Below are 20,235 nucleotides of genomic sequence, written 5' to 3' on the forward strand. Positions count from 1 at the left end.
CCCATATAGTCTAGTGACAGCTGTTTGGGCACAGTGGGCGCCAGCTAAGCATAGTTACCTGATCCCGGCAGAACAGTGAAGTGTCAAAACCCACTCCCACCCCACACCCTTTCCAATTCCCTCCCGCCGAATTCTGGTGAAAAACCAGTCCCGATTCTAAACAGCCAGATCTGTAACAAGGCCAGTTAAATGCTCAGTTTCACCCAGGCAACCACACCTTCGAGACATGTCATCGTCCGCCGGGCAAGATATATTTTCATCAAGAGTCTTCTGCTGGCGATGAGACTCAGCTGCTCGACGACTGATTAAATGTGCTGGCTTAGCAATCAACTGCCTCGATCTCTATTATTTGGAAATGCCGATTCTATCAGAATGCTAATCTAAAAAGTCATTCCTTTCTTAAAAGCAGTAAATTTGCAGTTTTCAGAGTTTGATTCCTTTCTCAACAATTTGTTAAGACAATTGAGGGTTACTTGAATCAAGAGGCATGACATTGCCAAAATTAAAAATAAAATCACAGATAGTGGAAATCTGAAACAAAAACAGAAAATGGTGCAAGTTCTCAGTGAGCAAGGCCACATCCATGGGAAGAGAAAGGGAGATACAGTTTCAGGTGAAAGACTTTTTCCAATTGGGTGCGTCATTCATAAACTAATAGGAGGCTTCCCACATCTGACTGCACAAAGATACTGACCCAGAAATTCTGCAGCACCCTACACCATGTCCTTCGATAGGCACTGCAGCAGGGCACCGGCAATCGTCTTGCTCATTCACCTTCTTATCCTCCTCCATGTTTTGGTTCTGCCCTAGACCATGAGAACACTGCACCAGTCTTGCCCATTTTCCTCACTGATGTTGTACCGACTGTGTGTTGGCTCAGGGGCTGGTTTGGGTGCCACTGTATGGATATGATTGGGACAGTCCACAGCCTGATCAGCTGTGGTTGAGGCAGTAGTAGAGAGCCAACATGCCCTATATACAGTGCCTGATGGAGGGGGCATCAATGCCCTGTGCTTTGACAGCACCGGTGGTGACATCAGGGGCTTTGGCTCTGATGGTTGATTGGGAGGGGGAGGCAAGCCAAGTGCCTACAGACACGATGATCTGGTGGGGGTGGTGAAAGAAGGGCTGGGCTGCACTAAGGACAGAGATAGAATGGAGAGGGGGTAACTAATTGCATAACAAAGCCTCTTTGGGGCCTCAGGAAGAACGAAAGTCACAGGAATGCTCGATGGGGTCCGGGACTTTGGAAGGAAACACAGGAGCAGCAGCAACACTGAAGGGCATTGGAGGTATTAGTAGAGTCGTGAGGCTGGGTTGACAGGGGATACTCAAGGAAAGCAAAGTAACATCCAGCAATGCACTGGAAAGAGCAGATTATCCAAGAAATGCCCAACATGTTTGTGATGGAGAGCACTCAGTAATTGCAACACACACACACACACACACACACACACACACACACACACACACACACACACACACACACACACACACACACACACACACACACACACACACACACACACACACACACACACACACACACTGCCTTGTCATTCTGCTGCCATTGCACCAAGTGCAAGTTCTTCAACATTTTCCCTGGTATATTCTCATAATGGGTCCTAAACTGAGCTGATACACTCGGGTTGGCTTTATGGTGCCTCTCCCGTCATACACGGTAGAATATTCCTTTTCTTTAGTAATTGGGGTATGTAAATATGTTTCTGCTATTTGTATTCTGTATTTTATGTGGATACGTCTGTTTATTTTGTAATATGATTGTAACTACATTATGGGGTGCATCTTATTCTAATTCAGGTGCAGTCTTAAGTTAACTTTGTTGGTAATTCAAGATGGCATGTCCTCGTGTAAAACAGAGGGGCTGATCGCCTGCAGTAGGGGAGATAGATCAGGGCTATCCAGAGTTCACACTGGACAAATGTAAGTACAGAGATATTATTGTGTTTTCTGGTAGATTATCTTCTTGCAAATATTGGCAGTTTTCTCTATTTTTGCTAATTTTTGTAAGTTTGATTTTTGACACACCTAATAAACAGCCTTGCACTAAAGTGTTAAACGACTGCAGCCATTTTTTTTCTTTGGTCATAACCCAGGTATCTAACAATGTGTTCACTGAGTCATAGAGAGATATGGCATGAAAAAAAGGCCCTTCTGCCCACTGTGCCTGTGCTACTCATCTAGCACCGAATTTTACACTAATCTTACACATCTTGCAGATGTCACACCTTAAGCACCTGAGATCAGGATTGAGTCTGGGTCTCTGTGAAAGACGGCTCGATTAGTTGCACCACTGTGCCACCTCTAGAATACTCTACGATACCTCAACAGGAGCATGGCAATGGAGAATGATGTCACCAGCACTTTTATGCGGGTAATATCATTCCCTGTTCTAAGGCCGACTCACGGCCAGAAGCACCTGCCAAATTTCTGGAATGATTTAATTAATTGGAAATGGAAATTATCCTGTTTCACTCTGATGTCATTTTCCATTCAGAAGAAGCTGAAAGAAACAGCATTACGCAAGTGAAAACCCATAGGGACTTTTCTAAAATGGGTGGTAGTCGAGGAAGAGAGCCAACTCCACCAATAATTGTGAACAGTTTGGGAGCTTTCTCGCTCATCTGATGCTTATTCATTGTACAGGCTAAGGACAGGAGTAAAGGCCTCACTTTGCTGACGCAAGTAACAATTGCATCAATAACGCAATACCTACATCAGCTACTGATTATTGATTACAGTTTAGAGTTCAACACCCATCATCTCCTCAGTACCAATCAACAAGCTTCAAATACTGGGCCTTTGTGCCTCCCTCTGTAGCTAGGTCCCTGACTTCACCGGGAGACCATAGTCAGTGCAGATCGGAAATAACATTAGGAGGATGATGGCACTTAATGGCAATTCCTTTGCTTGCATCTTCGGAAGCACCTCTATTTCTATCTTTGATATCTCTTTTGTTTTTCCTTTTCCGGGTTCTTTTGAAGACCCGACCTGGAGTTACACTCTGACTTCAGTTCTTTGCGGAAATGGGACCCATTCTCGGGGCCTCACGACCAGCTGCCTTTTGATGTGCCAAGGATGTGGCCTGGAAGACTAGCACACCTTCAGGATGCCAGATTTTTGTGGCTCTGGAGGCAGGTGGATTCAAGGCTGGCACCGCTGGCACCTGATGCAGCGTGGGAGATGGAAGATCGCAAGCAGTGAGCTGGCTGCTGGCCGCGTGCCCAGAGACCCGAGTTCTTTGGGCACAGAGCTCGAAAGAAGTGATGCAACAGACTTTTAACACCATAAATCAGCGAGGTGCTTTGTTATTTCTTCCCTCTCGCTGTGAAACGGGGACATCTCTTTATCCCTTATTAGGGAGAGAGAGAGCCTGTGATATGTCAAATTACCAGGTGAACAAGTAGTCTTTAGGGTACTGCAAGTCTGTGCCCTTATTGATGCTTTGCTGCACGCAAGTGTGGAGACATTTCATGATGGGGCAAGTGAAGTTGAGTGAAGTTACCCCCTTTGGTTCAAAGAGCCTGATGGTTGGGGGGATGTGGGTTCCTGAAGCTCTTGTACATTCCTCCTAAAGGCAACAGTGAGAAGAGAGCATGACCTGGGTGGTGAGGGTCCCTGATGATGGATGGTGCTTTCCTGCGACAATGCTCCTTGTAGATGTGCTCGATGGTGGGGAGGATTTTACTAAGATGGACTGGGCCACAACCGTTACTTTTTGTAGTTTCTGTTCAAGTGCTTTGCTGTTCCCATTCCAAACTGTGATGCAGCTAGCCATTATACTCTCCACCACACATCTATAGAAGTTTGTCAAAGTTTTAAATGTCATGCTAAGTCTTCGCAAACTCCTAAGGAAGTAGAGGAGCTGCCGTGGTTTCTTCATAATTGCACTTATGTGCTGGGCCCAGAGCAGGTCCTCTAAAATAATAACATTGATAAATTTAAAGTTGCTGACACTCTCAACTTCTGATTCTCTGATGAAGATTAGCTTATGGACCATCAGTTTCCTCTGCCCAAAGTCAATAATCAGCTCCTTGGTCTTGCTGACATCGAGTGAGGGGGTATTGTTGTGGCACCATTAAGCCAGATATTCTCCCTCTTATATGCTGATTTGTCACCACTATTACACATTTTTGCTCTATTTTAATATTTCTTATTGTAACTTACAGAAAATTGTATATATATTGCACAGTACTGATGCCACAAAACAACAAGTTTCACAACACACGTCAGTGATTATTAGCCTGATTCTGATTCTGAATTGGGTCTAGAGCAGGTTATGCCAATCTGATCCTTTACCGCAAGCCATTAATGTGAGTTAAATGGCTGTGAATATGAAGCATATATCGCATTCTACACTCACAACAACCAGTCGGTTCACCTTAATGATTAGAGGAAAACTGACTTCTAATACCTGAAATACTGAGGCAACGTGGAAGATATTTCCTGATTTTGAAGCCATTAACATCGCTTTTAACCCTTTCCATTGCCTGCTCATTCCCTACAGCAGAATTATACCCCACACAGAGCCTCTGAGATGTTGTGGGCCTAGAGTCCCAGCAACTTGCATGCTTTCAGCTCTTTGCTGCTGACAGCCATCACTTCTTCTCCCCCTGCCTCCCCACTTCCATAACTGTCTTTCCTCAATACAGACCTATCTTAAGTCCTACCTCTTTGACAAGCCTTTTCGCCATCTGTCCTGTTAGCTAATTGTGTTGCTCAATGGTGAACATTGTTGACCACGTTGTGAATGCCATTGCATAGTTTTGCCTTATGAAGGCCACAATTTTCTGACATCTTTAACAGAAACCCATATTACTTTCTGGAAACAGTGTCCAATTCATAAATACAGGGAATGGTAGTCTAAAGCCATCACTTTTGGGTGGATGAACTTTTGTGCTCTTGCATGTTAGATTTTGTGTGAAATTGACTTGGATCAAAAGTTTTTGTGAACAGAACAAGTATGTGAAATAACTTGAGTTTTTTTCTAGCCCAGCAAAGAAGATGATAGATTTTGCGTCAGCATTAAAGACACAATCCCAGCGGGCAAATCTGAGGATGCTAATTCTTTCTTAGAATTGCTCCCTGTGTGATCCTTATCTCCAGATTTCGGCTGCAGTTCACTTCTTGCTTTATTGTAAGTGTGCAGAGTACTTGTGTGCCATGAAACTTTTGATTCTGCTTCCAGACTTTGAGAGGCTCTTCCGACATTCTACTTCGACTCCAAAAGAAAACCAAAAGATATTCAATTCTTTGATGAACAGCCATCATCCAAGAAGTGAAAACGTTTCACTTTTCATAGATGCTGCAGAGCCTGCTCTGTGTTATTCAGATTTCCATCATCTACAACTTTTAGCCTTTGAATGCTCAATCCTCGGTAGGTGACACACTTCCCTCTGAGTGGAGGTTTGCAAGTTCCTGTCCCACTGGTAGATCAATCGCTTGCGTCGAGTATGATGTTCTCCTGAGGGGTTGTCTATTTTTACTGGTGGGTCTTTAGGTGGCTGCAGAGGCTGATCCAGGATCCACATAATTTGAGAGGCTTCCAGATCTCATAAATCTGTCCACTTTGCCACTTGCTGATCATCAGGGGACTTAATCCGGGATGTTAGGGTGGATTCCTTTAATGGAGAATGCCTGTGCGTGACTTTGTTTATTATGGGTAAACTGATGCATGAGCAGCCACCACATGGTCCTAGATAGATCAGGGTCAGAGTCTAGTGGCTTGGAGCTCAAGATCGCTAGGGATTCTTCACTGTTGCTGCCTTCCTCCAGCAAGAGTTATCATCTTTGCCCAGCTCCACCACTGAAACCTGGCTTAGATGTGATGCCAGCACTGTGTGGGTGCTGCAGTGCCAACTGACTATCTTTAAAATGAGCTGTTAAAGTCCCTGTTCTCACTTGAGAAGGTAATCTGATGAACAACAGGGAGACTTATTTATTTATTTATTGAGTGATACATCACAGAGTAGGCCCTTCTGGCCCTTTGAACTGTGCCACCCCAGCAAGCCCTGACAACCCTGATTAATTCTAACCTGATAACGGGACAATTTACAATGACCAATTAACCCATCCACTAGTCTTTGGACCATGGGAGGAAACTAAAAGCACCTGGGGAAAACCCACACATTCCATGGTGAGGACATACAGAGACTCCTTATTGAACTCCGAACTCTTTAACGTCCCGTGCTGTAATAGCGTCACGGTTACCGCTATGCTACTGTGGTGTCTTATTGGTAACTTGGCCAATACTGATTCTTCAATCACCATCAGTAGCTTTTCTGGCCATTACTTAATTAGCAGTTAGTGCTAACTTCCTGTGTGCAAATTGCCTGTTGTGATCCAAGGGTACAAGAGTAATTAAAATTATTTAATTGGCTGTAAAACATTCAAGGACATTATGAATGGACAGTTAATGGTCATCCAAAAATTTAAGGGTTTAATAAATAAATTTGTCTCAGGCTTCCAGCCAGGTACAGGTATCTATTTTAACTGACATTTTGATGACAAACTCTGTCATCTTCATCAGGGATGATGCCTGAGCATGTCTTGTACAGTGGTATTTATACCCTTGTAGTCTGTCCTCTGATTGGTTAATCCTCATCCAATCAGGATTCTGCTGTCCTACCTTGTTTACAATCAAATACCAGTTCTGTGCTCTACTTTTATTTCAATGGCTTCCTTCACCGAGGAATCCCAAATGTTAATGGTACAGCACAGCAGTTTTATGCCATAGAAGTCAATCCTATGGCCATTGTGACTGCGATGTTCTGCTACCACCAATCTCTCCAGTAAGGGAGTTGCCTTCCATGATGTAAAGATGGGAATGAGTGCAAAGTGCCTACAGAACCCCTCCAATTGGGAACTAGAAGTTGTTGCCTGAAGTCATTTCAGACTTCTGAAATGACTCCTGCCTTTGGCCAAGCATTTGTAGAAGTCTGGAAAGAGCTCAGCCTTGAATGACAAACAGCCAATTCTTATGGAACCGCTTGATCTTCGTCAGCTCAATTCAGCCCATTATTGGCAATGCAAATGTTTTCAACTATTTTTTTCCTGGAGGTGAGACAATACTGGGAAGATACACTTGATTCCCATCTTTTGTCATCATGATAAAGTATTAGAAGGTATCAACTACCTCTAAATTTTCCACAATGGCTTTTATTAGACAGGAATTGTACCCAGTACCATTGAAAGTAAAGCAAGTTATGCCCAACTTGGAGATGATAATGTTCCTATGACACCTGAAATTTCCCATTAAATGCAACACTATAAAATCAGACATCAACTCATTGTTAGCGGAGAACAGGTGTAGATTTTGAAACTCTGCAAAGGGCATTTTATTTAAATCTACCAGTATCCTAGAATACTTGCAAGAGATAATTAAAGGACAATTTGAAGATTCCTTCAAACATCTAAAATGATCCTTCCACGTAGAAGAAAGTTGTACAACTTAAAATCAATCACTAACTAGTTTCAAAATATCATTAATGGTTAAAGTTAAACTTTAGGAAATATGCTTAGAGAATGTCAATGCTTTCCTCAGAGGTGGGATCAATACCCTATTTTAAAGTCAGGAGGCAGGTGGCAGCTTAATTTTCCAGAACTCAGGGGCGCAGTAGCCTGGTAGCTTCAGTTCTAATGAGCCTGTCTACTCTCCACAAGCTTACTTCTAAGGGATAGGATATTACAGGCTTAAGACCACAGATTTTCCATTTTTATTTCAGCTTCCAAAATCTGAGGTATTTCTTTTTATGTACCTAAACAGGTCTCATTTGACTAAAGAACAGAAGAAAGCCAGAACTATTTTAACCTATTGAACTTGCTCCTTCCATTGATCACATGACACCTCTGTCATTTTCTCCAAAATTATACCAAGCAAGGTTCTGAATATCTAGCCAGCCTTCACTGATCAGATATAATTGATCTTGGGCCTGACAATTCAAGGTCCATCCCCTGACCCATGTGTGTCCAAAATCAGGTTATAGATTGGCTAAGGAACGATGCATTTTAAATAATCTAGAGCAAGGTTTTTGAGCCTTTTTTATGCCATGAACCAACACCATTAAGCAAGGGGTCCATGGACTCCAGGTAGGGGACCCCTGATCTAGAGGTTCCCAGAAGTCTGGGTAGACCATAATGCCAGCAGCAGTCAATATTTGGGACCTGGTAGGCAAGAGAAAGAGGATGGGATGATATGGGATAGCCCAGGCCAGCACCTATCCCGTGTCAGGAGTGGTATTTCTACTCCTTCTGGTTCCACATAAAGGTAAGATTTTAAAAAAGAAACTTAACTTTCTAACTCTTCATCTACCAACAGACTACAAGCACAACTTGCAATAAGAGATCTATTTTTTTCCACCTGTGAAGCTGTTTAAGAGTAGCTGAGAAATGGAAAAGAATCACAAAGCAAGCCTATCAATAACTGTCAACCAAGATTACCAACGATAACTTGCATCCAATACTGTAACATCCTTAACTTGGTCTAAAATGCCAGGTCACTTTACAGCTGTACTCCAGAAAAAAATCTGAACCCAGGTTGCATATTTGGAAAGGTGAACAGTGCAGTGTCAACCAGATAGGTTTTAATGAGTGGCTCAGTAAAGTATTTAAGGAGGGAATTCTAATACTTACAGTCAAGACAGCAGAAAAAATACAAACGCTCATATCTGATGGCAGAATATAGTATTAATGGTAAGACTCTTGGCAGTGTGGAGGATCAGAGGGAGCTTGGGGTCTGAGTCCATAGGACACTCAAAGTTGCTGCACAGGTTGACTCTGTGGTCAAGAAGGCGTACGGTGTATTGGCCTTCACCAATCGTGGAATTGAACTTAGGAGCCGAGAGGTAATGTTGCAGCTATATAGGACCCTGGTCAGACCCCACTTTGGAGTACTGTGCTCAGTTCTGATCACCTCACTACAGGAAGGATGTGGAAACCATAGAGAGGGTGCAGGGAGATTTACAAGGATTTTGCCTGTTTGGGGAGCATGCCTTATGAGAATAGGTTGAGTGAACTTGGCCTTTTCTCCTAGGAGCAAAGGAGGATGAGAGGTGACCAGATAGAGGTGTATAAGATGATGAGAGGCATTGATCGTGTGGATAGTCAAAGGCTTTTTCCCAGGGGTGAAATGGTTGCCACAAGAGGACACAGGTTTAAGGTGCTGGGGGGTAGGTACAGAGGAGATGCCAGGGGTAAGTTTTTTACTCAGAGAGTGATGAGTGCGTGGAATGGGCTGCCGGCAACGGTGGTGGAGGCAGATATGATAGGGTCTTTTAAGAGGCTTTTAGATAGGTACATGGAGCTTAGTAAAATAGAGGGCTATGGGTAAACCTAGTAATTTCTAAGGTAGGGACATGTTCAGCACAACTTTGTGGGTGGAAGGGCTGGTACTGTGCTGTAGGTTTTCTATGTTTCTAGAATTTCCAATTCCTGTGCTGCATTTTCAACAGACAACTGATATCTGGGGCTAGACATGAACAATGGCACAAAGTTTCTATGTGGATAGAATGTATTTGTCTCCCTGTTATTACACTGTGTCTAGTCCCAGTACACCAATAACCAATCCAGTCATACACAGATCGACTTCTTGAATGCCAGGATGGTTAAACCTGATACAACTGTCCAATAGATAACTTATAAAGGCAGACAGTACCTTATTACAACACAGTAGTTCACAAGTAATCATCTATTCTGAAAGACTGAGGCCTAGCCAATGGTATATAAATGTTATTTTCATACATAGTGGAAGTCCACAACAGTAAGTGAACAGGCGCAAAACCGATTTACCTGTTCAATTGTTAACTCAAAGTTCATAAAGTTCTAAGTAACTTTATTATCAAAATACATATATGTCACCATATACTATCCTGAGATGCATTTTCTTGCGGGCGTGCACAGTAAATACAAAGGAACACAATGGAATCCATGAAAATCCACACACAGTAGAGATGGACCAACTAATGTGCAAAAGACAACAAACTGAACAAATACAAAAAGAAAGAAAACATAATAATAAATAAATAAGCAATAAATATCGAGAACATCAGTTGTAGAGTTCTTAAACGTGAGTCCAAAGGTTATGGGTGCAGTTCAGTGTTGGAGTGAGTGAAGTTACCCACTCTGGTTTAAGAGCCTGATGGTTGAGGAGCCATAAATGCTCCTAAACCTGGTGTTGTACCTCCTTCCAGAGAGCATGCTTGGAGGGTGGTAATTGGTTTATTATTATCACATGTACTGGAGATACAGTGAAAAACATCTGTTTGCATGCCATTCAGACATTTTAATTTGTTTGGTCGGTATCCAGAAGTGGGAAGGAATGAGTTATTGTCTTGAACACCAGGAATGTTACCTGCAATGATTCTTTCAGGAAAGACAGTTCCCTGGTTTAATATTTTATCCAAGATCATTTTCCTTTTTTTAAGATACAAAAAAAACCTCACAAACTTTTGAAGCATTTCAAGACATAATGGATTATTTTTGGATAAGTATGTCAAGGCAAGTGTCGATTGTAAGGTGCAATTGTAATTTGCTTGTTTGCTGTGTGCAAAGTCGTGCAAGAGCACATAGAGGCAGATCAGTGAACCACGGACCGAGGGCTGCAGTTCTAAAGGAACCATAAACCAATGGAAAAGCCAATCCCTACAGTTTTGCAAGCATTGCCTAAATTGATCCCAAATTGGTCACGTTGAAAACCTGCAACATTAATAGAAAGCAAAAGTAGTTGGCATCAAAGCAGCCCTGTAATCATAATCTCCTGCAGTTACCCAGACAAAAATTATCCCTGAGGGGCCCCTATTTTACATTAATTACAACAAAGGCGCCACAAAAATACATATCCGAGCCACACTCAGCTGTAAACAAGCACTGCTTTGCTTAAGGTTTGTCAAGGCTCTTGCAGATTAACAAAAGGCATCAGAATCCAGTTCTAACTGGAAAAACAAACAACAAAATAAAAGCCTTTCTTACCCCAGGTAGCGTCTTCTGTTCATGTAATGCATTCTGTGCCTTGATAGCAGATTCTCTTGCACAGTATGTAAGGAAAGCACAGCCTGGAGGGAAAGAGATGTACAGTGTGAAAAGAAATAATATCCCACTAAAAAAAACTTTATTACAAGTAATGATTTAAATATAAGGGGAATGAGGTGAGAACACGTAACCAAGCTAATTGATTAGGTAGTGAAAACCTCATAAAATTGCAATAATCAGAATCAGATTTAACATCAACAGCATATACCATGAAATTCGTTGTTTTACGGCAGCCAGTATAAGGTAATACATAATAATAACTATAAATTACAATAGAATTTTTTTTAAAAGATAAATTAAATTCATAGTGCAAAAAGAGAGGGAAAAAATACTAAGGAAGAGTTCATGGGTTCATTGTCCATTCGGAAATCTGATAGCAGTGGGGAAGAAACTGTTCCCGAAACACAGAGTGCACGTCTTAGGCTCCTGGACCTCTTCATAGATGAGGGTCCGTAAGGCATTGTCTTTTGAGGGCACCCTGAATGCTAGGAAAGATGGCGCCTGATGGAGCTGGCTAAACTGAAAACTTTCTGCAGCTCTTTCCAATCTTGGCCCCTCCATACCAGACAGATGCTATTAGTTAGAATGCTCTCCACCGAATATCTGCAAAAATTTGCAAGTGCCCTTGGTGGCATACCAATTCTGCTCAAACTCCCAATGAAATGCAGCCATTGTCATGCCTTCTTTGTAATTGTACCACTATGTTGAACCCAGGAGAAATCCACACAAATGTTGACACCCACATGGTGATGTTGATAGGATACCCCTATCCTGCTACACAACCTTGAATACCTTCATTCCCAACTTCTACAAAAGTTAAAAGCAATCTCTGGGGAATTTCAAAAAACTTATCTTTTATCTCTAACTTTTTAAAAGATTCAACAAGCACAACAGCTTATATTTCTATACTGTCCAGGAATATAGAGAGAAGACAGGAAAGTGGTGTTGAAGCCAGGATTGGATCAGTCATTATATTATTGAATGGTAGAGCTGGTTTAAGAACTCCTACTCCTGGTTTTGTTTTTTACATTAGTATCTACAATACAGCAAGACAGCCCAAAGCACATCACAAGTATTTTTCTTAAAAAATTGTCCCAAAGTTATAAAGCTGGAGGTTACAGGAGACCATAATATCCTTGATGCATCATTTTGCATCACAGACTGGTATGGAAACTTCAATACACAAAAATGCAAGAGGCCGCACAGAAAGATGGCCTCAGCCAATTCCATCATGGCTTCGGCTCTCCCCACATCAAGGACATCCCATTATTTAGGACCTCTACCAATCGAGTTCTGCACTCTTCTTGTTACTGCCAACACACGGGAGGTACAGGCGACTGAAGAGACACACCTCTAGATTCAACAGCAGCTTCCTCCTCATTGCCATCAAGTTCGTGGATGCAACTGAAAGCCCCTTATTCTACCTCAGGCTATATTTCCCTCAACTTGCACTATTGCCATTATGTTTATGTTGTTCATTTTGCCATATAAGTTATGTATAATTTATATTAATTTACTTGTTTGTAAGTTATGTTTGTCATGTGTGCCAAATACTGCGCTCTGGCTGCTAAAGCTCATTTTCATGATTTTTTACTTTGGATATGTATACTCATGACTATAAACTTCATCGTGAATCTTGGCAAGCTTCAAACTAATCCAGCATCCTCTCCCACTCCCTCTCCCTTTCTCATGCAGAACAGTTTGATATGCAGAATCAGAAACAATTGTCTCCGTGTATTCAAACCTTGATTAAGGCAGGAATAACACAAAAGAATTGCAAAGAATGGACATTTTATTCACTTGAAGAATTAAACATGTGTTTAAGCAGATAGTTCTGCTCTGATCTTTTATAATTACAACTACAGGTGGCCCCCGTTTTTTGAACGTTCGCTTTACGACAGCTCGCTGTTACGAAAGACTTACATTAGTACCTGATTTCACTAACCAAAGAGGATTTTCGCTTTTACGAAAAAAAGACGCCCGCTTTATACTTGTGTTTACCCCGAGAAAGACTACCCTGACCCTGAAGCCTTGTGTGGGCAGTTGTGTGTGCATGCGTGTATGTGCGTATCTGTGTATGTGCGCATGCATGTATGTGCCTATTTTTTTCTCCAAATTGATTTTGGCTCGCTGTCTTCCTGATTTTGATAAGTGAAACTACACCATACATACAATATTTCTACTTTATATAGGCTGTATATTTATCATATCTATATGTTCATGTTACTTTAGGTTTTATGTGTTATTTGGTATGATTTGGTAGGTTATTTTTTGGGTCTGGAATGCTCAAAAATTTTTCCCATATAAATTAATGGTAATTGCTTCTTCGCTTTACGACATTTTGGCTTACAAACTATTTCATAGGAACGCTCTACCTTTGGATAGCGGGGGAAACCTGTATTTCAGACCCTTATCACATTTTGCATCATCTGGAATGTTGCATCTTCTTGGATTTTAAAGCAGTCTGTTCAACCATCCTTCATTTCCCAGATAGTTTAATTCATTCCTATGCCTATTAGGTAACAGTCTTGGCCCGAAGGTGGTATTCTCATCTCTGTATCAGCAGGTATGATTTTAAGTTTATCTAATCACAATTGGCACTTTGTGAAATACTGAGGGAAGTTCTCCCTGTAGGGTGGCACCTTGTTGATGAAGAGTTCACTGTAGTCAAAGAAGTGTCTCAGCCAATATCTATCAATTGGCAACTAAAGCAGATAATCCAGCTAATTTATTGTTGGTTGTGATATCTTATTGCGCATAAATTGGCTCCTACCTTAATTTACAAGCATGATTACATTTTCTTAATTTATTTATGGGACGCCCATTTGCAATTGATCTAGAGAAAGCAGTCATGAGCCAATTTTAGAACTGCAACAGTCCCACAGTATGTAACAATTTTATCACAGTTGAGTGATGTGTGGTCCATTTCAGAGGCTGGTTAATAGTTAGTCCTTGGAGGCAAATCTGACTAACCAGGTAAGGACAACAATTTTCCTTCTTTGTAAATGATAGTGAGTCAGATAAGGTTTTGCAGTAACTTAGCAGCTTCATGGTCACCATCACTGTTAACAACAATTCACTCCAGATTAATGTAATTTATTCCCATGACCACAGTGGGATTTGCATTGCTGCCTCCAGACTGCGAGGTAAAGTGTTATTAATCCAGAAATGGTACCACCGTGTTACCATACCTGCAATGCTTTTGGTATGGGTGGTGGAGGGAGTAGAATGACTGAGATTATAAACGATAATAATTAAATGCAGTTGATAACTCTACCTCAGAATTTTCCTCAAGATGCAAAGTCATTTAGGGAGTCAAATCTGAATAAATGGATCTATAGGTGGAAGTGGAGAAAATATATTATTTGTGCTCTGTTTCCTACAGCCTTCTCTCATTCTATGGCTTTCAGTTTAATTTAGTTATTTTTAAATTGATAATGTATGTTTACTCATTTATTCAACAATACAGCACAGAGAAGGCCCTTCTGTCCCTTTGAGCCATGCAGCCCCAGCAACCAACAACAAACCCAACTAACCCTAAACTAATAGCAGAACAATTTACAATGACTAATTAACTCAGCCGATAATCCTTTGGACTGGGGTGGGGGACCAGCATACCCATTCCACGGGGAGAACGTACAGAGACTCCTTACAGAACAGCACTGGAATTGAGCTCTGGACTCTGGGACACCAAGATGTAAGGGCGTCGTGCTAATCACTACGCTACTGTGGCATCCACATTATGTTCTGTTTCTTGATGTCCAGGCAGCATGCATTAGAGTCTACCCAACCACAAAAGGTGGCATTGCAAAGTCTAACCTAGTTCCAACATGATTTCCACTAATATATTATTTATAAGCAGGCCATATTGAGAAGCAGTAATCTATCTGAGTTTCCCCTTCAAGCACTGGGTCCCTCAATCCAACAAATATCCCTAAGATGTTGAAAGGTCTTGACAGAGTGGCTGCGGAGAGGATGTTTCCTTTAGTAGGGTAGTCTAAGACCAGGGGACACAGCCTCAGAACACAGGGGTGTCCTTTTAGAATGGAGATGAGCAGAAATTTCTTTAAACAGAGAGTGGCGAATCTGTGGAATTCGTTGCCACAGATGACCATGGAGGATAAGTCATTGAGTATGTTTAAGGCAGAGGTTGATAGATTCTTGATTAGTCAGGGGATGAAGAGATATGGGGAGAAGGCAGGAGATTGGATCAGCCATGACGAAATGGCGGAGCAGACTCGATTAGTCAAATAGCCTAATTCTGCTGGTATATTTTATGGTCTTATACTGGCCAGGGATCTTTCTCTTTGCTGTAGATTGGTTCCACTGTATTCATGGGGAAATTGTTTTGTGGTAACTCCAAAACTACTACCTTTAATTCAGATTAATAGAGAACGCACTGAGGATTATACAAGATGGTCACAGACCAACTGTCACGATGTAAGGGAAGCTCATCGATTGATTGAAAGCACTGCATCTCTGATAGTGAGCTATCTGCACAGCATGGCATGAGAGAGCTGGCAAATGGTGTACGCTGGGCATTAGAGAACTGGCAAGGAACTATAAGCAGGGTATTAGAGAATAAGAAATGATTTATGCAAGGCAGTCAGTTCCAAGGGCACTAGATGACTGGTAGGGTATCATACATGGAACAACAGATGGTTGGCAGAGTTAAACAGAGGGCATCGGATGGTTGGCAATGACTTATACAAGGCAATTCAGTTATACACAAGACGCCAGATGGCTACTGGTGAATTACACACAAGGCACCAGCTGCTGCCACTAACTGGAATGCAGTACTTTAGATATTTGGTGGACCGTTATACAAAGTTTCCTACAGTCAGGTAATGAGTTACACCAGGTCAGCTGAGCAAAAGGGAAAAGCAACAATGGAGAGATGACCACGTCATGAGCACTTAATGCAACACTGAAAGCTGAAGGTCATCATTGCAGGCCGAATGGAGATGATCAGAAAAGGCAAGCTCTTCTCCACACTGGCAAAACTGAATACTGAGTGTTAGCTTTGTAGAACTTTGTTCAGTCCTCAGTCCACTCAAAACCCTGTCATTGACTCTCTATGTTGCTGCAATGATGGTTCTGAGGAGCTGCACCCATCTTCACCTGGGAACCTGCAGCTCTTGTACATCAATATTGCAACGAACAATTTCAGTTAAATACTATTGGCTTACTATCTCCCTTCACAGTTCTGGCTGTAGATCTCTGTACAATTTTTTTTTTAGTCTCCAATAACTTACTTTCAAAGTAACTGTGGAAATCTCAGAGAGGGAGCAGTGAGAGAGGAACTCAGAGATCTGTCTGAGTGAGGAAGAAAAACTCTTCAAGTCGGTACAGTGTATCTTGAAGAGACTGCAGTGGAGAAATACAAGGGAGATATAAGAGGGACAGATGCTGCAATCTGGATAAATAAACAATCTTGTGGAGGAACTCTGCAGATTCAGGGTGCATCTGTGAGAGGAAGTGAATTGTCAATGTTTGCAGTTAAAATCCTGCATCAGGATTCAATGCATGTTTGAGGCAGGGTTTTGGTCCCAAACATCATCAATTCATTTCCTCTCACAGATGCTATTTGACCCACTGGGTTCCTCCATCAGATGGTTCAGTGCTTCAGATCCCAGCATCTGCATTCTCTTTTTTTTACCACAAAAAAGTTTGGTCTGCAACCTTTCACAGATGCCCCCCTCTATTCAGCCCACCCACCATTCCCCTTTTCTGAGTTTGATTTCTCACTTTTGGATCCTGATGAAGGGTACTTGAGATTAAACATCAACTCTTTCTCTTTCTCCATTGAAGATGCCTGACTTGCTGTATATCCCACTTCTATGTTGAATTTCTGTTCACTTAATCAAAATTTGTACACTCACCTACAGAGGAAAACATCATCCCAAACCATTGGTATTAACTTATTATTGTCACATGTACCAAGAAACAGGGAGAAGCTGCCTACTGTTTATACAGATCAAATCATCGCACAGTGCATTGAGTTAGAATAAAACAATAAAAATGCAGAATAAAGTGTAAAAGCTACCAAAAAAATGCAGTGTGGGTAAACGATAAAGTGCAAGATCATAACAGGTAGATTCTGAGGCCAAGAATCTACTTTGTCGTACAAGAGGTCCAATCAAGAGTATGACAACTGTATGACAGAAGCTGTTCTTGAGTTTGGTTGTACATGCTTTTAGTCTGGGGTGGGTGGGCCTCTAATTATGCTGGAAGCAGCAGGAAGTATACTGTAGATGGAGTCCATGGGGGCGGGGGGGGGGGGGGGGGAGTTTGGTTCTTGTAATTTTCTGTGCTGCATCCACACTCTCTGCAATTTCTTGCGGTCACATGCAGAGCAGTTACCATATCAAGCCATTAAGCAACCACACAGATGGCGCATTGATAAAATGGGAGTGAACAGGCAAGATTTAGAAGAAGCATTGCAAACTATACCCAACTGAAACAATATGGGCCAGGCCAACTCTTCTAGCTAGGACTCAATGGGTAACTCACTAGCCACTGACTCACAATATTGTGGGTTTAAATCCAACACCAGAGAAGTGGCCATAAAAATCTAGTCTAACTCTTCCGTGCATCTACTGGCAAGGTGATGTGGTGTTGAAGTTAAGATTTTTCAAATGAACAGTTAAACCAAGGCCCTCCTCCACCCTCTAAGCTTTCTGTTACAGAAAATAATAAGTACATTGGCACAGCTGGTAGGGATGCTGGCTCTCAGTTCTAGCGACTGAGGTTTTATTCTGACCTTTAGTGCTGTCTGTGTGGACTATGCATGTTCTCTCTGTGATGCACTATCAATAGCTCTCTGAGATGTGAGGCAAGATATCGGCTTTTATTGACTGGAAGAAAGAACAAGCAGCAATTGACCACCATACTACATCCTGGAGACAGAGACAGGGCTCAGGCCCCAATCGCCTTTATACAGGGGTCTGTGGGAGGAGCCACAGGAGCAGTCAGCAGGGGGGGCCATGTCCAGACAGGTATATGTAGTTCACCACACTCTGTAACCAGGTGTATTCCCTGTTTAGTTTTTGGTAGTTGGTGAGAAGAGGCCATGCTCTCTTCTTGCTGCTACCAATCCATCAGGTTCAGGAACTAACCTGGTTAGTCACTGACTTCACACACCACAAAGCTGAACTGATCACATCTTATGGACTCACTTTCAATGGCTCTGCAACTCATGTCCACAATATTATTATTTATTCACTTATTTATTATTATTAATGTATTTTTACAATGTATACCCTGTTCATGTTCCACAGTCTCTCAAGTTCCTTCTTTAATTCAGCATATTTCTGGCATTTTTCACTCACTGATTTCTGTATGTTCTGTGTGTTTGGAATGGCGATATCTTTTAAGTAAGTTATTTGTGCTTGTTTATCCTGTATCTGGATGGATATTATGGATTGTCCTATCTCTAATAATGGATTGGTCATAATTTGGAGGATTCTGACTCTAAAACTGGACCAAGCTTGCATTTATACTAACTTACGGTGTTTGTTATGAGTTTGTACCTTAAAGCAAAATTTTGGTGAATGATGTTTGCCACGACTGTGCCTGTATCAGTCAGTTTGAGTTAAACTGTGCAGGATCCTATAATGTGTTGGATTGTTTTTGGATTCTCTTGATATTTTCTGCGTTTATTATCTTGAAGTTGTTGGTCTTTTATTAATATTTTTGATATTTTTTGTGTTAATCACCTTGTCCTACATTGCCACAAGGAACCCTTGTTTTTTCTGGGAAGAGGTCTCCAACTCTGAGCCAACATCCAGCCTGCTCAGATTATGGGAATGTCTTCCATGGAGGGCCATGCTCTTCCATTGGGTAACTTTTCCTTCTATAGTGATAATTTCTTTATTTTTCTGGGTTGTACTTTCACTTGAGTTTAGTGGTGTGGACTTTTATCAGTTTGCTTACGCTCACTCGGAATGCTGAATCCTGTTTTCATTGATGAAAGCATATCCTTAGAAGTTTTATCTGACTGTTATGTAAATATTTTATGTCTGTTATTCCTCTTCTTCCTTCTGTCCTAGGTAGTGTTAATCTAAGTACATTTAAGCATACATCGTATTTTCTAACATTTGTCTTTTCAGCTCTTATTTTTCTTTGTAAATTTTCCAAATCGGTTTCAGACGAAGATATTATGCCAAATAAATACATTAATATAGGTATAGTTAAAGTGTTTATCACCGTTATTATATTTTTACTATTGAGTTCTGTTTAGCAGATTTTCTTAAGCCTTGAAGTAAATTCTGTCAAACATTTTCCCTTTATCGCAGTATGATCTATTTTCCTTGCTTGTTGACATCCCAAATACTTAAACGTATCACATTCTTGCATCGGTTGTATTATATCTAGCTGCTCTGTTTTATATTCTACCCTGACACAACGGTGTCAAGAAAACAACCTCTCCCTGAATGTCGCAAAAACAAAAGAGATGGTTGTGGACTACAGGAGGAATGGAGTCAGGATAGCCCCTATTGACATCAATGGATCCAGGGTTGATAGGGTGAATAGGTTTAAGTTTCTCAGCATAAACATCACCGAGGACCTCACGTGGTCTGTACACACCGGCTGTGTGGTGAAAAGGGCACAACAATGCTTCTTTCACCTAAGAAAATTGAAGAAGTTTGGCGTGGGCCCTCAAATCTAAGAACTTACTACAGGGACACAATTGAGAGCATCCTGACTGGCTGCATCACTGCCTGGTACAGGAACTGTACTTCTCTCAATCACAGGGCTCTGCAGAGAGTGGTGCAGACAGCCCAGCAAATCTGTAGATGTGAACTTCCCAACCATTTAGGAAATTTACAAAGACAGGTGCGCAAAAAGGCCCCAAAGGATCATTGGGGACCCGAGTCACTGCAAACACAAACTGTTCCAGCGGCTACCATCCGGGAACGATATCACAGCATAAAAGCCAGGACCAATAGGCTCTGGGTCAGCTTCTTCCAGCAGGCCATCAGACTGCTTAATTCATGTTGACACAACTGTATTTCTATGCTATATTGACTGTTCTGTTGTAGATACTATTTATTATAAATTAATATAAATTGCACAGTTAGACGGAGATGTAGTGTAAAGGTTTTTACTCCTCATGTATATGAAGGATGTTACTAAAAAAGTCAATTCAATTCAATATTGCATCTTTCTTTATGTTTAATGTTCTGC

At 41.5% G+C, this 20,235-nt stretch overlaps 1 protein-coding gene across 1 annotated transcript in view; it reads right to left on the reverse strand.

Moving 5' to 3' along the window:
• LOC132406058 (CUGBP Elav-like family member 4) overlaps positions 1–20,235 on the reverse strand; it is a 568,100-nt gene that overhangs the window by 513,162 nt on the left and 34,703 nt on the right. Inside the window, exon 2 of the mRNA XM_059991245.1 lies at positions 10,987–11,069. Coding sequence (XP_059847228.1) covers positions 10,987–11,069 — 83 coding nt within the window. The remainder of the gene's footprint in view (positions 1–10,986; positions 11,070–20,235) is intronic.

The sequence above is a fragment of the Hypanus sabinus genome, chromosome 16 (genome assembly GCF_030144855.1).
Source record: "Hypanus sabinus isolate sHypSab1 chromosome 16, sHypSab1.hap1, whole genome shotgun sequence".
Classification (NCBI taxonomy): domain Eukaryota; kingdom Metazoa; phylum Chordata; class Chondrichthyes; order Myliobatiformes; family Dasyatidae; genus Hypanus; species Hypanus sabinus.